This window comes from Eublepharis macularius, chromosome 17 (genome assembly GCF_028583425.1).
Source record: "Eublepharis macularius isolate TG4126 chromosome 17, MPM_Emac_v1.0, whole genome shotgun sequence".
NCBI classification, from domain to species: domain Eukaryota; kingdom Metazoa; phylum Chordata; class Lepidosauria; order Squamata; family Eublepharidae; genus Eublepharis; species Eublepharis macularius.
In genome coordinates this window covers 7,589,859-7,606,329 of record NC_072806.1, presented here as the reverse complement: position 1 = coordinate 7,606,329, position 16,471 = coordinate 7,589,859, and the positions used below count along the sequence as shown (strand labels likewise).

Genomic DNA, 16,471 nt, shown 5'->3' with positions numbered 1-16,471 from the left:
CTTTCGGGGTCAGCTGTATTTTAATATCTGTTGCTTTCTGAACGAAGTGCAGCCCAGGAGAATTTAAGCATATGCAAGCTCTGTCAAAGTCCTAATTTAAACTCCAGACTTAAATCCCATTGCTTTCAATGGGGCTCAGCCTGTGGATTGTGCCCGGTGTGTGTGTGCACAGAATGGACAAGTGGGGACAGTTGCTTGTGGAACTTTGCATGCGCTTTTGGTGTGAGCTGTTATCTGAGTTGCTTTCATAGAGCTGCAGTCACCACTGCCTGCGCTCCCCCAGGATCAAATCACTCTGTGGATTGGAAAGGCAAATCTGGGTTTGCTGGGTGCCGGAATCTGATTTGAACAAACTTCCTTGAAAGCTATGCTTTTTTTGCCTACTCTCTTTAAAAATTTTCAGGTAAAAGAAGATGGTGACAGTGTACTGGGAAAAAGAGCTGAGGTGGGTACACATAACATTTAAACGCCCAAGCAAGGCACTTCCTTTGTTGTGTTGTAAGCATTTCATCTTATGCCGAGTTAAAGGCAGTTCCCTGAAAGCCCAGGGTTATGTTTTACAGAAACATAAATATGCAAGAGGACTGAAAGCCAAATTAGTTCTCATCAGCATACGAATGCAGCCTCCCCTCCACCACTTCTGAAGCTCCCTTATGCCGCTTGTTCACTCGTCCCTTCCTGCCAAAGACACGCATCCTTTCCTGCCATTAAGTGCTGTTTCTTGTTTTGGCTTTCCAGTCCCAAACTTCCTGTGCCTTACCAGCACCTGTGCTTGTTGCTCTTGTTTCTGCTAAGACTACAGAGCCCATTCTACCCCCACAACCAAGTGTGCCGTTCTCTTCCCTCATGAAAGCTGCAGTGTTTATCAAGATTCTGTTGCTTATAGTTTCTCCTGTAAAGATCACAGCTGTCCCTCTGGGGTCTTGTAAGTGATAAGTTGCAGGGCTATCTCACTCCATCCTAAAAGACAGAATTGTTGGCCCTGTGTCTTCTCCCGTCTCTGGACTTCCATACACAAAAATAAGTCTTCTGAGCCCTTCCTGTGATTTTTAAACACACACTGTTTGTAACGTGGAGCTGCTCTTCTCCCTGCATTGTGCCACACTCCCGTTTGATGAAGAAACAGAGAGCTCAAAGTGGGGATTGTCAGAGAAGAGGAGGCTGGATTATTATTGGTTGGGATCACCAGAGACGGGGATCAGGTTTGAACATCTGAAGCTGCCCCATATCCAAAATGGGATCCATCTACCTCAGTTTTGCTTTCTTTGACTGGCACTGGCTCTCCAGGATCTCAGGCAGAGAAACACAAGCTGCACATGCCCCATGCCGCTGTCTGTTGCCTCTCCCCCAATAGCTGGTATTCAGTAGAGGTAGACTGTCTCTGAACATGGAGGTTCTGTCTAACCAACGTGATAAATAGCCATTAATGAACGTCTCCTCCATGCATGCATCTAATCCCATTTTAAAGCAGTTGAATCTAGTAGCCATCACCACTGCATCCTGCGGCAGTGAGTTCCACAAATTAATACATTTTAAAACAATGTCTTGATCTTTCGCCTCCCATTATATGGCTTAAGCTTCTTGTAGGATTTTGGGCTCTCTTGCCTTTTTGTTTTCCCACAAATGCACTCATGCACAGAGAGAGAAGGGGGGTGGGGAATGTGATTTAGGAATCTTGAAAATCTGGGTGAGTTGGGCTGGTGGGTCAAGTTGGGACAGGAGCGGCAGTACTTTCAGGGGCAGTTGGCAAAGTGTTGCTGCTCTCTAGGTTCTGGTCTTGACAGTTGCACGTTTGGATGTTTAGCAGCTGCGCTTCTCTCCATGCCTTTGGCTTGTGCACGTCTGAGGTTCCGTTATGTGCACAGGAGCGCCTGCAGACTGCAGAAGGGTGGCCGTGAGATGCCGAGAGAAAAAGTATTCCTAGGCTTAGAGCATGCCATTGCTGTGCTGCGCATGTGCTGGCAAGAGCTTGCCCGTGGGGCTGTTTGACAGCAGCTCCGTATCGAGCTTTGCCTACTTTTCTATAAAATCCTCCTCCTTCTTTTCCAGTTCCTGTTTCAGCAGCTGGGCATGTTGGTGTCTTTTGTGAGAAGCCACATTCGGCCCTATATGGATGAAATTGTCACCCTCATGAGAGTGAGTATGTTGCACTTTGGTTCTGTGCTGTGTGCCTTCTGGGAATTGCAAACCGCGTAGCTTGGAATCTTGAGGATATGGAGGAGCTGGGTTATGCTGAGTCAGTCCACTGGCCTGGTTCTGTCCTCTCTGAGTGGTGAAAGAAAGAAAGGAAAAAACTAGGAGAGGAAAATCCACAGGCCGAAAAGACATTTATTCTCTGAAAATCCCTGATGCATTTCAGGCATATTGCTCTGATTTCAAGATGGCTGTAAGAAGTGATGGAAGCCTGACCTTCATAAAAACAGTTATAAAATCATCTGTAATGTAGTGCTAATTACTGCAAGAGCATCCCTTTAGAAGAAAGAGGCAGAAGTAATTATTCTCCAGTGGTGGGGGAGGGTATCCTGGGGGCGGCTTACTCTTCCCACTTAATCCACAGGCACGGCGTACAGAGAATAAGCACAGAATTGTCCCGTCTAGTGGGAGGCCTCCCTCTGCTTCTGGCCCTGCCAATTCTGTGGGTCAAGGGCTGCTCTGTGGATTTTGCTCTCTCTCCTACCTTTTGCGTCTGGATCTTTTTCTTCCTTTTTCCTGGCCCTAAGGTGGGAAGAGCACTTTCCCTTGAGGCAGCGACAGATGACAAGTTCAGGGCTCTTTAATTCTGACGAGTGCCTCCAGGCTCCCCATAATGGCAACGTGGCATTAAACGTTTCTGCACAATATCCGTGGCTTGAAATTTACAAGAGCAGCATTTACCTCCAACAGATTTATTAAGGTAGAGCTTTAGGGTTGATAGGGTCCAGATTTCCTTTGATCTAGTTAAGAGGCATCAGAATGGGTGAAATGGCTCTTTACAGAAATCAGACTATTTATTTGCTGGGCATGGAAAGCAAGGGAAGGAAGGAGGTGTGGTGATGGTGCTCCACCATATCATGTATACTTTGCTAAAAAAAGTAAAACCTCACCGAGGAAAAGCATTTTCCTTCCACGGTAACCTAAGCAGGTCCTTCTGGAAGCCTGCCTGGCAGCTGCATGGCAGACAAACATATTTACAACAGCCTAGAAGACTGAAAGGTGGGAGAAGGACTGCATTTCAAGGTAGCACAGGGGAATCATTTCTTTTGAGGCCTTGGTTGCCACAGACAAGTCAACCGTGTTTTGCTGAAATAAATTGTAGTTGCGTTCAGTTTTCCTCTCTCCCCCTCCCTCCAGGAATTCTGGGTTGTGAACAATTCGATACAGAGCACCATTATCCTCCTCATAGAGCAAATTGTGGTGGCCTTAGGTGGGGAGTTCAAGCTCTACCTTCCGCAGCTCATCCCTCACATGCTGCGGGTCTTCATGCACGACACCAGTGGCACACGCACTGTCTCCACCAAGGTGAGCATGGTGCTGAGCAGGTCCTGGGTATCTCCTTTGTATAGCAGGCAGGTACATTTAGGAGTCTGTTTGGCTGCAACCAAAGCCTGGCACGGAGCAGAGTTGGGTCCAGTGCGGTAAGCGCAGTGGCATATTCAGTGGGAGAGGAGACGAAATCCAAAAGAGTTTCTTTTTGGAGATCTGTTTACTTGACAACAGGATGTTTTTTTGCATTCATATGAACAAGGACAAAGAGTGCTGGATGTTTTTGTAGGAATTACTCTGTAGGATTTTCTTGTTCACTGTAGACATTATGTGCTGGATTACATCCTCCACAGAGAGTATCATATCTTGTGAGGTCATATGAGGTCGTTATAGTTTTTTGTCCTGAACAGACACACCTTGGGCAACGGAGTGATTGGGATTTGCCCGGTTCAGCTTTCATTCATATGAACAGAACACATGAAACATGTACAGATACTTCAGCAGGGTTGTGCATGTTCCTCTTGGAAGCATGCTGATGAATAAACATAAAGTATGGTTGTTGTGGGTTTTCCGGGCTGTACTGCCGTGGTCTTGACACTGAGAGATCTCTGTCTTTTGGTGCTACACCTCTGAAGATGCCAGCCACAGCTGCTGGCGAAACGTCAGGAACTACAATGCCAAGACCATGGCAATACAGCCCGGAGAACCCACAACAACCATCGTTCTCCGGCCGTGAAAGCCTTCGACAATACATCAAACATAAAGTAACATCTTACTTGGCTGTCTCTCTTTCCCAGCTCCTGAATGCCATCCAGCTGTTTGGAGCCAACCTGGATGATTACCTGCATTTACTGCTGCCTCCCATAGTAAAGCTCTTTGATGCACCAGATGCCCCACTCGTGGCTCGCAAGTAAGCATTTGTCTCTGTCCACTTCTCCGCAGCAGCCAGACTGCACATCTGACAGGTCTGCCCACCATCTGTGTTCTCTTCCCTACCACCAAATGAGAAAAAAAAATGCTCATTTGAGATTGTTGTTGTACAAAGGAAAACAAGTCATGACAGAGCCCTTGTCTCCATGAGAGTTTATTGAAAAGTGACTGCCGCAGTGTTGTACAGTTAGCTCCTACTGTCACTAATGTACAGAGGATGTGCTCCCCTTTTCCAAGAGGAGAGCATTCTTCTGTGCCCGCTTTGCTCTGAAGCTGCCTTTCAACTCGGCACCGTCTAGCTCAGCATCACTTTCTCTAACTGGCTGTGGGTCTGCAAGCTCTCCTAAGGAGGAAGTTATTTCCCAGCTTTTGCTACCAGAGATCCTTTAACTGAAGATGCTGGGGATGGAACATAGGGCCTTATGCAGGCACACAGAGTGTGTTCAACCGCTGAGCTACAGCCCCTTTTGATAAAGGATTTTTGTGAACACATGAAGCTACCTTGGGCTGTGTCAGGCCATTGGTCTAAATGCCTGGTTTCATTGGCTGCTCTCCAAAGTCTTGGGCAGGAGCCTTCCACAGCCTTGCTCCTAGACATAGTTTTAAATAAGTTTTAAATCTGGGAACTCGTGTCATTTAGCTGTGGCCCCCTTGTGATCTCAGGGCTTCCTTTTTTCCGTGCCTTCAGAGCTGCCTTAGAAACTGTGGATCGCTTGACAGAGTCTCTGGACTTCACCGATTACGCCTCACGGATTATCCACCCCATTGTGCGAACCCTTGACCAGAGCCCAGAGCTCCGGACTACTGCCATGGACACGCTCTCGTCGCTAGTCTTCCAGCTTGGGAAAAAGGTAAAAAAGTCCTTTCCGAAATGCAAAACTGATCAGCTGAAATGGGAATGAATAGGTATGAGTCCCTTCTTCCCACTAATTTAAACCGCATCAGGTTTAACAATACCTGCTTCCCCAAACAAAGTTCTTTGTAGGGTTGGGATGCAGGCCAGTTGTCTCACAAATATTGTCAAATTCCCATGAAACCAAGACTGATGGCTTGTAGGTGGCAATTTGTCCTCCCCCCACATATTTGTTAGAAATAGTTGCCTGCCCTCTAGCTCTTCAGCAGGATGGGGTGGCAGGCAGACCTAGCAGCCGAGCAAAGTGTTTTCTATGGTACCTCCTGTTCTCAAAGCAAGCAGGAGGGATTGGCCTGCTGCAATTCACTTGGGTTTTTTAGTAGCAGCTGTCGCTTTGCTTTATTTCTGTTTTCATTTTTTAATGTTGAAATTCCAGGCTGTCCCTGATACTCCAGAGTAGGAGCTAATAAGGAAAAAAAATCAGTGAACTATCCATGCTTTTAAAAAACTTACCTAATGTAGTTAAAACTTTTTTAAAAAGTCATTAGAACGTCTTGAAAAAGCATATTTTTTCAGTAGCCGTTGGATGTGTTTTTAGCCATCCCTACCAATGTGTTGATAATTGACGTATCTTTTCTCGCCGTTGTAGCAAAATTAATGCATTAAAAGTACTTCAAGTAACACTTGTTTATATTCAGTTAAATCTATTTTTAACTAGTCAACCAACTCTAATTCTTTGGATTTGCGGGTGGTTTTTTTCCCCTTCTAATGGGGGCAGTGAAGTGGGTGGATTTAATCACAGTCCCGGTGCGGATGACCTTCCTTTTTGTTCTCATCGGCAGTATCAGATTTTTATCCCGATGGTGAACAAAGTCCTCGTGAGGCACAGGATAAACCACCAGCGGTACGATGTTCTCATCTGCAGGATTGTGAAGGTTAGTTACGGGGAAACTGAGAGGGCCCTTTGCAGGTGAAGGGAGGTGATACATGAACATGGACGGGGGTGGTTTCTCTGCACTTTTGCTTTCAGTTTGTCTGTAGTCAGTAAATTTCACCATACTTCTTGGGTGTGAACAGAGCAAGTCATAGCCTTTGACTGTTTCATTCAGTCTGTTCAGGTGTATATCTGGTCTAGCCTTCCACACATCTGCCTCCTCCTTTCATTATTTTCTAATCAAGATTTCTGTTGATCCGATTCAAAGGCTAAAATGAGCCTCTTTGATTTGTAGGTTTCAGCATTTTGATTCTCCTTGTTCGTTGCATGATCGTGCGGCTTTGGCATTGCACAGGAGTGTCCAGGGTGGGTGCTGTGAGACTAATAGAAAGGAAATAGAGAATGTCTGCATTTAATTAACACCAGCCCCACTCTGCATAGGGCTACACTCTTGCTGATGAGGAAGAAGATCCCCTCATCTATCAGCACCGAATGCAGAGGAGCAACCAAGGAGAGGCGCTAGCCAGTGGTCCAGTGGAAACAGGTCCCATGAAGAAATTGCACGTCAGCACCATCAACCTGCAGAAGGTAGGTGGGGTGGGGTGAGGGGAGCACATCAGGAAGAGACGTTTTCGCAAAACGTGAGACTGGGTTTTTCCCCCAGAAAACCTTTGTTGCGCTGGAATCCTTTTCAGGGCTGGTTTTCCATTACTTAAAATAAGCTATTGCAGTGGTTCTCAGATTGCTTATGCAGAAGGTGAATTTTTTCCAAGCATAGCTGGTTTCAGTCTAGGGCCTCTCCTTGCTCGGAAGAGAGTGTTATGTTCTTTGCAACTACAAAGAACAAGAAAACCTCCCAGAAACCAAACCAGTCTCTGTCAATACATACATCTCAATTCATCCATATAATTAAACTGCTAAAGTGCTCAAAGTGAACAATGACGGGAATCGCCCAAATTTCATACATACAATCTATAAATACCATAAATTGTCAATAAATAATGCAACAGTATAAATACATGCAACAAGCAGCAATGCGATATTCCTCCATCAAGATACAATACCGAAGTCTTCCAGACCAACCGGTAAAAGTATAAAACAATATGATAATTAAACCACCCCTTGGAACTTCAATAAATACAGAGTCCAGAGACGGTAGGTAAGCATTCATTGTGCCTTAAGTGAAAAACGTTGTCTTCTTGATGTTATTGCAGGAGAAGCCTTCAAAATAAATTTTCCAAAGAAATTGGCTTTCATTCAAAGTTCAGTGCCTATAGAAGCCTTCAGTGAATGTCTGCCCAACGGGTTCTGCCAGCATGCCATTGGCCCATTTCACTGAACACTTCCTCAAGGGCACAAATTAATATTCACACCATGTGGTACCAGTGTTCCAGTCTCAAAATCTAGCTCGTCAGGCAATGAGTTTCTGGGGAGAGGCAAGCAAACAGCACCACTTCTGCTTCTCATGGAAGTGTGTTTTATTGACTAGTCAGTGCAATCCTATGCAGAGTTACTCCTGTCTAAGCCCACTGAAATTGAGGGGTTTAGACTGGAGTGACTCTGCATAGGATTGTGCTGTTTGTGTAAGCTGTCTCTAGAACTTAGCTGAAAGGCAGCATAGGAATGTTTTAGTTGCTACCATCACTGCTAATAGTAAAGTGACTGGCCCCGTTGTCATTCTAAAAGTTGCACAATGAAGTCCCAGGTAGGGTACATGTTTCTGTATAGTCAGGAGTTTCCTCAGGTGTGCAGAAAATATGACTGTAAATTAACAAGAAAATCCACCCCCCTCTACCATGGCCTGAGAGGACAGAGCATACTCCAAGAAGCATGGATTACTGAGAGCAGTTGAGTCAGTTAGAAGGCACAAACCAAAAGGAGTTTCGGAAATTGGCCTGCTCAAATCCCCAATTTTATTGACTTGTAAAGAGGGAGGTTTGGGTCTGTGGAGGAGGGGATTTCCAAATTGCTGTCCCCCTGTGGTTCATCGCTGCCTCCTAACCTTGTTCTCTCTAATAGCAAACTTCATGGCCATTCCAAAGGCAGCAAAAGGGACCCCTTTAGGTCCCACAAGACCAGCTTACATCAGTTTGGTGATGGAGAGTGCCCTCAAGTCATAGCCGACTTATGGTGACCCCTGGTGGTGTTTTCATGACATAAGACTAACAGGGGTGGTTTGCCATCACCTGCCCCTGCAACCCTGGTCTTCGTTGGAGGTCTCCCATCCAATTACTAACCAAGGCCGACCCTGCTTAGCTTCTGAGATATGACAAGATCAGGCTCACCTGGGCTATCCAGGTCAGGGCTTACATCAATTTATTTAACACAAAGAATCATAATATTCAAAACAAAAGGTGACCTAGTTCAAATGAAATTATCCACCATCTACACTACTTGCCCATTGAGAAACATTATTTTTTGCATCAGTTTCTAAGCAGATGTCCTTTGCCTTTTCCTGTGCAACAGGCTGCTGCACTCTGGACTCTCATGCTCTAGGCCCACCAGCCAGGAAAATGTCCAGCTGCCCAGGAGTTTACATTGCCTGTAACATTTTCCTCTCAATCTGTTCTTAGCTGGGTATTAATGCAATTGCATCTAATGAGTATGATCAAAGTGTATCCCTTGGCAAGAAATAAAAAGAGACGCCTGTATATGTAACTCCCTTCCTGAACTGTGAACTGAACTGTGAAAAATGCAGGAATTTCACCTGGCTGGAACTTGGAATGGATACTTTTTAGGAAATCTACGTGGTAGTTCGGAGCATCTCTGTGATAACTTCAACCTTAATAAAAATCTCTTGTCTGTTTTCCCATGTGTGCAATTCATACCTGTTTAGTGCAAGGATAAGTTAACTAAATAATTAAAGAGTTTTGTGAAACTCTTACAATATCTCAGGCGGCAGATTACGCACGGCCAAAAAGAAAGGGGCGCGTCAATCTGCCGTCTGAGATATTGTAAGCGGCAGTGAGGCTTTGGAGATGCATGGGGAGAAGGTCTGTTGACCCCTGATGCAGCCTGGAAACAAGTGTTACCAATGACTGGTTCCTTGTCAGGTCTTCGGTCCTTTGAAGTTCACCATCTCCTTGTTTCACACGGAAAGAGAAAGCAACATGCAAGAGACTGTTTAATGTTTACAACAGGAACAGTGTTGTTCCATGCTCTTCTATGCACTGACTTTGTCATCTCTGTTTGAGCTTCCACCTTGTTGAAAGAAGCAAATTTACTACCGTTGGCCAGATATTGTGTAATATTATATATGAGAATTGGATATATATAGCCTGGAAGTGTTTAGAATTAGATAAGTCATGCACTGTGCCACTTTATATTACCAATAATCACCTAATATACTTTTGCAATTTTTCATTGGCTTTTGTCTTGTCTGCTGTCTCTCAGCATGAGCCATTTCTCTGGCTTTGCCTTCTCTAAATTTGCCTCTCTTGGGGGCGGGGCTGGTCATTCTACATTAAGTGTGATTGGGCAACTCACATGCTTAACAGTTGGAAGATCTGCATTCCTTCAGAGGGGACAGTATGTTGTATTTCATGAGTCCGTGTTCTGGATGTGCTGCCTCAAGCAGTCAAGAGACATGCCCAGTTCAGTGACTCATGCAGGTGTTGGTGGCCACTGTAGGTAAGGAATTCTTTGATCTTTTCAAATGCAAAAGAGAATAAAACCTGCCTCAGATTTTAACTTGATGGTAGAGGCGGAAGTATGAACACATCAGGCTGCAGACCATTGATCCATAAAGATCAGTATAGTCTATTCAGACTGGCAGCTGCTCTCCAGGGAGTCAGGTTGAGGTCTTTCACATCACCCTGCCACCTGATCCTTTTAGTTGAAAGTGCAGAGAATTGAACCTGGGACCTTCTGCATGCCAAGCAGGTGTTCTTTCACTGAGCCACCAGTCCCTCCCACCGATAGCCTCCGCTATCTGAAGTCTGGGAAATAATGTGTCACAGATCTCAACTGCTGTCACTTCAGACTTGCAGGTTTGCATTCACGCTCTCTCTCTCTCCTGAGTGAGAGGAATCTCTACAAAAATATCGCTTTAAATGGGGCAAGAATCTCTACAGCTTGCCGAAATAACACATTAAACAACAGCTGGAGTGGGTTCAGACACATTTCAATGACTTCTCAGGCACTTGATTAACTTGCATAAAGTCACAGGATTCAGTCTGCACATCCAATTAAGTGTAAACATTTAATTATTGATATATTAAGTTCAGATAAGTTGCTATACTGTCTCTAGGATATCTTCCTTTAAAATGCACTTATGTTTGCATTGAACTAAATTGTAACAGTGGAAAAAAACTTAAAAGTAAACAGCAAGAGAAGGGAGTGAATGTATCGAGCCAGTTGGTATCCTGATTTTTCATGGTCAATGAAAGTGCCCTTTGTGTTTCAGGCCTGGGGAGCGGCGAGGAGAGTTTCCAAAGATGACTGGCTGGAGTGGCTGAGGCGTCTGAGCTTGGAGCTGCTGAAAGATTCCTCGTCGCCGTCCCTGCGCTCTTGCTGGGCTCTGGCCCAGGCCTACAACCCTATGGCCAGGTAAATGGCATTTCCTGCCTCTCCTCACAGTCCCTGCCTTCAGCCAAGGGCCGTAAGGAGGGGGAAATAGAAGGCATTCACGGACTCCGTTAACTACCATCCAGAGGCAAATAAAAAGTGTTTGGGAATCTGACTTTGTGGGTAACTTTTCGTTGACTGGCAGCTTCTCAAGGTGCGTTCCTTAGAATTGAGAGCAGAGAAACCTCATACTTTTAATACGCCTGCTGCTATTTCCAGACTATGAAAGCGAGGCTGGAAAAAATATAGTAAACCTTAGTTTTGTACAGGTCTCGTGGCTCAAATAAAGAGCTCCTCTGGGTGGAATAAACAAACCACCATGTGCTTACACCTACTCCACAGCTGGGCTATGTTGCTTCAGTGGTGAATGTAGGAGCTCCTTTATGTACCCCCACCACCACCGCCTGCCCGATTTGCTAAACTCAAAAGCTGTAAATAGAGTTTGTATCACTTAACAATTCCCAGACAGCAGTATTGCTAGCATGCTGCTTGAGCCAAAAGCGCAATCCTCGTGATGCTGCCTGCTGTCTCTCTGCATGATTCACTGCTCTGGCTTGCCACCTTCCATTCAGCCACAGCTGGGAATGAGTCATTCTGCAGTGTGCATGCACAGGAGTCTGCATGTTGCATCTGTGTTTGCATCCAGCTGATGCACACTGAGTGGTAATGATGCAAGGTTGAATTTTCTTCCTTTATTTATCTTAGTGGCCACCCTAGGATTTTGTGGTAGAGAATTTCATGAGTTTGGGGCATGTTGCAAACACTCTGCTGCTGAAGAGATTGCCCCCATTTCAGCTAGCCATACATTTTAGGTCTTTTTCTCTAGAATTTACGAGTTGTTTCTCTCTCCTTTTATTCCTCATTCCCTGGGTCGATAGAGGTTTGGATTCCTTGTTTAAACCCAAGTGGTTGTTTTGTACAGAAGGAACTTGAGAGCTGTTATATAATTAATGCTGTGTGTGGCAGGCAGGATTTGATGGAGGGTTGAAAACCATTTCAAAGCCTGTGCTTTGACCTCTAATCCCCTTTGTGGTTCTGTGAACTGAGGACAGGCTCATGGGATTCCAACTTTCCTTGGATTTAGCATTAAAATCCAGATGAGGTTGGCTTAACCAGAGAGACGAGCCAAGAGCTGGCCCTTTGTGGGGTGGTGACTGTCTTGTAGATGTTGCATCCAGGGCAGACATCCCAGTTTCATGTCCAAGAGCTCCAGCTGACTGTCCGGAATCTGAGGGCAGAAAGTAGTGGCAGCATTGTCAAGAACTATTGAATTTCTAAATGTATGGAACTCCTTAGGAATTGTCATATTTTGAGTTTTGTATGGTTGTTTTAAATTAATGTGGAATGGGTTTTGTATGGTTATGTTTTAAATTAATGTGGAATAAATTTATTTTAAAAAAAAGAAAGTAAGTAGTGGCAGGATGTGGCTCCCTCCATCTGGATCGCACTACAAAGTTAGGAAGAATCAGCTGAATCAGACATGAACACATGAAGCTGCTTTATACTGAATCAGCCCCTTTGTCCATCAAGGTCAATATTGTCTGCTCAGACTAGCAAAGGCTCTCCAGGGTCTCAGGCAGAGGCCTTTCGCATCACCTACTACCTAGAGAGGCTGGGGATCGAACCAGGGACCTTCTGCGTGGCAAGCAGATGCTCTGTTACTGAGCCCCTCATAGAAACATAGAGCTAGAAGGGATCCCAAGGGTCATCTAGCCTAACCCCCTTCACAATGCAGGAAATTCACAGCTACCTTCCACTCTCAGCCCCCAGTGACTGCTGCTCTGTGGCCAGAGGACGGCTGTGCCCATCCTGTTTCCAACAGTGTCCGGCTAGATGTTTTCAAGACCATCACAAATAGGGCATGAAGACAACAACTCTTCCCTGTTTTATATCCTAAGCTCCTGGAAATCAGAGGCATACGTTCATAGACGATGACAGACCAGCTTCTCAACAGCTACTGAAGAGCCAGATGACCTGCACAAAAGGAAATCGGCAGGCAGGCAGGGATGGATGGGTGGATCTCAGGAGAAAGAATCAAGAGTCACAAGCACAGGGTTAACCTGTTGCTCAGGCAACAGCTGGAAGCGATTTACAGTGAAATCCTAAGCAGAGATACTCCACTCTAAACTCACTGATTTTAATGGCCTTAGACTGGAGTAACTCTGCTTAGGATTTCACTCTTAGTGGTGTCAGCATCTATAACTTCTGAACATCAAAACTGAGGCCTCCTTCCTTCTCCTTTTTTCAATGGGTATTTTATTCTTGGCAAAAGCTCTTGCCATTACCATTGGGTGAGCAGTCACCTTGTATGCTGCTGGGCAAATTGCCTTATAAATGGCTGTAAAATGTTTGCTCTCCGCTCCAAAAATAGTCCTTTTGCCCTAAAGGAAGCGTGTCTAGCTCGGTTGGAACTAAATACCTTCTTGTCCATTTTTTCCCCTAACAACCTTACTTAGAGACAGCAGGGGATCTTTGAACAAGGGAACCTGCCTCATTCACTGTGGGACCATTAGTCTACCTAGGCCACTATGGACAACTTTCTGTCAGTGACTCTCTACACTTAGAGCGGGCTCTTTCGCAGCTCTGCTAGCTTTTTGGTGGAGATGTGGGTTTGAAACGTCGGGGCTTCCACATGCAAAGCATGCACTCTACCACTTGAGCTGTGCCCCCTTCCCAAAAACGTTGTTTATATTGTTTATTACTTTTCCATGTAAGGCAGGGTCACAGGGCAAGCTGGTCTCTCTGGGTGCCTCCAGATCAGGAGCAGTTTACTCCCCATCTCACATTTATTTCTTTTTCTAAAAGTCTAAACTGCATCCCTGGATAACCTCGTGTCCATTGCGCCTTGTGTTGCCCACAGCTGCTTCTAAGAGGCTGCATCTGTTGGAGCAGTAATCCTGTTTTCATCTTGTGGGTTTGGTTTTCGATTTCTAGTAACCCCACAAGATCTTTTGAGCCATGTGGAGTTCCTAATGTTCCAAGAAATACACTGAATTCCAGATAATGGTATCACTTGCACAGACTCTTGACGCAGCAAAGGCTAGCTTTCGGTTCTGAAGCCCTTTTCCCAAGTTCTGTGACCTCTCCAGGGAATTAGGACTTCTTTGTCTGTACTCCATAATTTGGCATAAAGAGTACAGGTTTGGGAAGTGAATTTGTTGGAATAAGATGCAAGTAAAGCTGTGTCATTTGAAGCAAAGTGGCAAACTTTTGATTCTTGCAGGAGCCACTAACTCGGCCTCCACATAGTTCAGATGACGTTATCTGTCATTGCCACTTACAATGAGCTCCCAGTTCTCTTAGCCTGCAGCCCAGACCCCTGCAGTGCATGAGTGCTGCTCACAACAACCGAGGGGAATGAGGGAGTTGCAGCTACTTGGAGAGCAAGAAGGTAGGCACTCCCAGAGGGCCCGTGAACAGGCAGCGCCCCTCGTGGCTGTAGTAGGTGTTGTTGCTAAGTCAGCCAGAGACTTCTGATAATGTGGAGCTCGTTTGTGAGTTTTTGGTTGCCAACCCTCTTTTCCGGAATGACCTCCCAGAGGAGGCCTTTAGAAGAGGGTGCAAAACCGTATTGTTCAGGAGAGCAATTGGTGTGGGGTGAATAGTTCTTTGAGTATGACATTGATTTCTCTAGGATTAGGGTCCTGCTGGCTGGCTGTTGATTTCGTGATGGATATTTGAAGGTGGTTTTAATGTAATTACTGATTATGCTGTTGTCTTTCCTGGATTAGGCTGCCTTGTAAACATTTTAGAGAAATGTAACTGGCTTTCAAACATACTCAGATCTCATCCCTCCGATCTCTACTCCATTGGCTTTGTTGGAGCATAGGGAGAAGATGGACTTATTGGAATTAAGCTGTTAAGTATTTGCTTGCTTACTGCTACTTTGCTCCTCTCCCACCTGCCCACAGAGACCTCTTCAATGCTGCCTTTGTTTCGTGCTGGTCCGAACTGAACGAAGACCAGCAGGATGAGCTGATCCGCAGCATTGAGTTGGCGCTGACCTCTCAGGACATCGCAGAGGTCACACAGACCCTTCTGAATTTGGCAGAGTTCATGGAGCACAGTGACAAGGTAAAGGCCACTGGAGGAAACTCCTTTTTGGGGAGCTGGGATGTATGTGGAGGTGGAGAAGATGCTTAGGACAGCCTTGAAACTAATTTGAAAACATTGCTATACTAGCCGGGTTGTCTTCACATGTTAATCACTTGTGGCCTAAACAGCATCTTTACTTTATTTATACCCCACTTGTCTCCGCAAGGAAGACCCAAGGTAGCTTACATCATTCTCCTCTCTTTTATCCTCACAACAACCCTGCGAGGTAGGTTAGGCTGAATGGGTATGACTGGCCCAAGGTCCCCCAGCAGGCTTCCATGGCAGAGCAGGGATTTGAACCTGGTTCTCCCAGATCCCAGTCCGACACTCTAACAATACACCATGCTGACTCTCTGCAGTGCATGAGTGCTTCTCACAAGAGCAGAGCGGAACGAGGAGGTGTGAACTGACTTTTGTAAAGCTTCCCTGCCTGATTGCTTAGATGCAGTTATGACTTGCCACTAGTGATCAGCCGAGTCGCTGTTTGCAAGCCCTGATTTAGATGTTATGTTTGCATCTGCTATTGCCTTTCAGGCATACCCGACTCGCTAACTTCCTCTGTGCATGAACCAACATAGAGTGGCCAGAAAACAACATAAATGCCTCAATCTGATTAACTCCCAGTCACCTTTCCACTTTGATGGGAATTAGTATATATCGTGTGAACTCTGCTGCCAAGGGGACCGCTTTGAGCCTTGTGGTGCAGGCCCTGCCTCTCCTTCCTTTGCTATGAACTGTTCATACCTCCCATCTGGAAATCAGTGATGCCAGATGAGCCCTACCAATCCAATGCAGCTGCTATCCTCAGATTTGGATCTTGGCTCTCTCTCGACTGCCCTGCATCCTGTATTGCAGGGTCCGTTGCCATTGGGAGATGACAACGGTATTGTCCTGCTGGGGGAACGAGCTGCCAAATGTCGGGCCTATGCCAAGGCATTGCACTACAAAGAGCTGGAGTTCCAGAAGGGCCCAACGCCTGCTATCCTGGAGTCTCTCATCAGGTAGGACTGGTTGTTCAGATTCTCCCTTTCCTGATGGCTGTGCCCGAAAGTTGGAGAGCGATGGTGAACCACAAGGTGTATTCCAGATGGTCCTGCTTGTGTATGCCACAGGGCTTTGGTAGAGAAGTGTTGGAGGGGAGAGGCACAGCTAACTTTTCCCTCTGGGATATGTCTGTTCTCACTGTGGGAAAGCTGGCAAGGCCTGCTGTATTCAGTTTGTGCCGGCTCCTTCTGAATGTGCCCGTCAACACTGGAGCACGCTCTCGTCTAACTGTTCTGAAGCTGTGCCCGTATTTGGCATGTTAATTGTGTTTGTCTGTACTGTGGGTGGGTTTCAGCTGAAACAACTTTTGGCCGTTCACCTGAAAAAGTTTGCAAAATGGCTTTGGTCCTCTCGCGTGGCAATGTCTTTCTTTTTTCTTGAGTTCATGCTGGTCAAAGCTAATCCTGTGCCACGTTGTACTGGTCTAGCTATGGAGGAGGTGCAAGAATCCCTTTTAGTCTTGGGACTGCTTCCTAAAATTGAGTGTGGGGTGTGTATGTGTCTCTTGCGTCATCCATTTTTCCTCTTCAGCTATGGACAGAAGGCAAATTTTGGCACCAGGAAAGTCTCCCCTGTGTGTGTCATCC

The 16,471-nt window shown here is 45.8% G+C and overlaps 1 protein-coding gene across 3 annotated transcripts in view; it reads left to right on the top strand.

Annotated features, from left to right (window-relative positions):
• MTOR (mechanistic target of rapamycin kinase) overlaps positions 1-16,471 on the top strand; it is a 99,893-nt gene that overhangs the window by 24,089 nt on the left and 59,333 nt on the right. For 2 of the 3 annotated variants that reach the window (XM_055001100.1, XM_055001099.1), the window contains exons 20-29: positions 404-445; positions 2,050-2,136; positions 3,331-3,498; positions 4,260-4,372; positions 5,081-5,243; positions 6,088-6,180; positions 6,621-6,767; positions 10,585-10,727; positions 14,657-14,819; positions 15,696-15,841. In XM_055001100.1, the coding sequence (XP_054857075.1) occupies positions 404-445; positions 2,050-2,136; positions 3,331-3,498; positions 4,260-4,372; positions 5,081-5,243; positions 6,088-6,180; positions 6,621-6,767; positions 10,585-10,727; positions 14,657-14,819; positions 15,696-15,841 (1,265 nt within the window). The remainder of the gene's footprint in view (positions 1-403; positions 446-2,049; positions 2,137-3,330; positions 3,499-4,259; positions 4,373-5,080; positions 5,244-6,087; positions 6,181-6,620; positions 6,768-10,584; positions 10,728-14,656; positions 14,820-15,695; positions 15,842-16,471) is intronic. The other variant, XM_055001101.1, reaches the window with a different exon arrangement.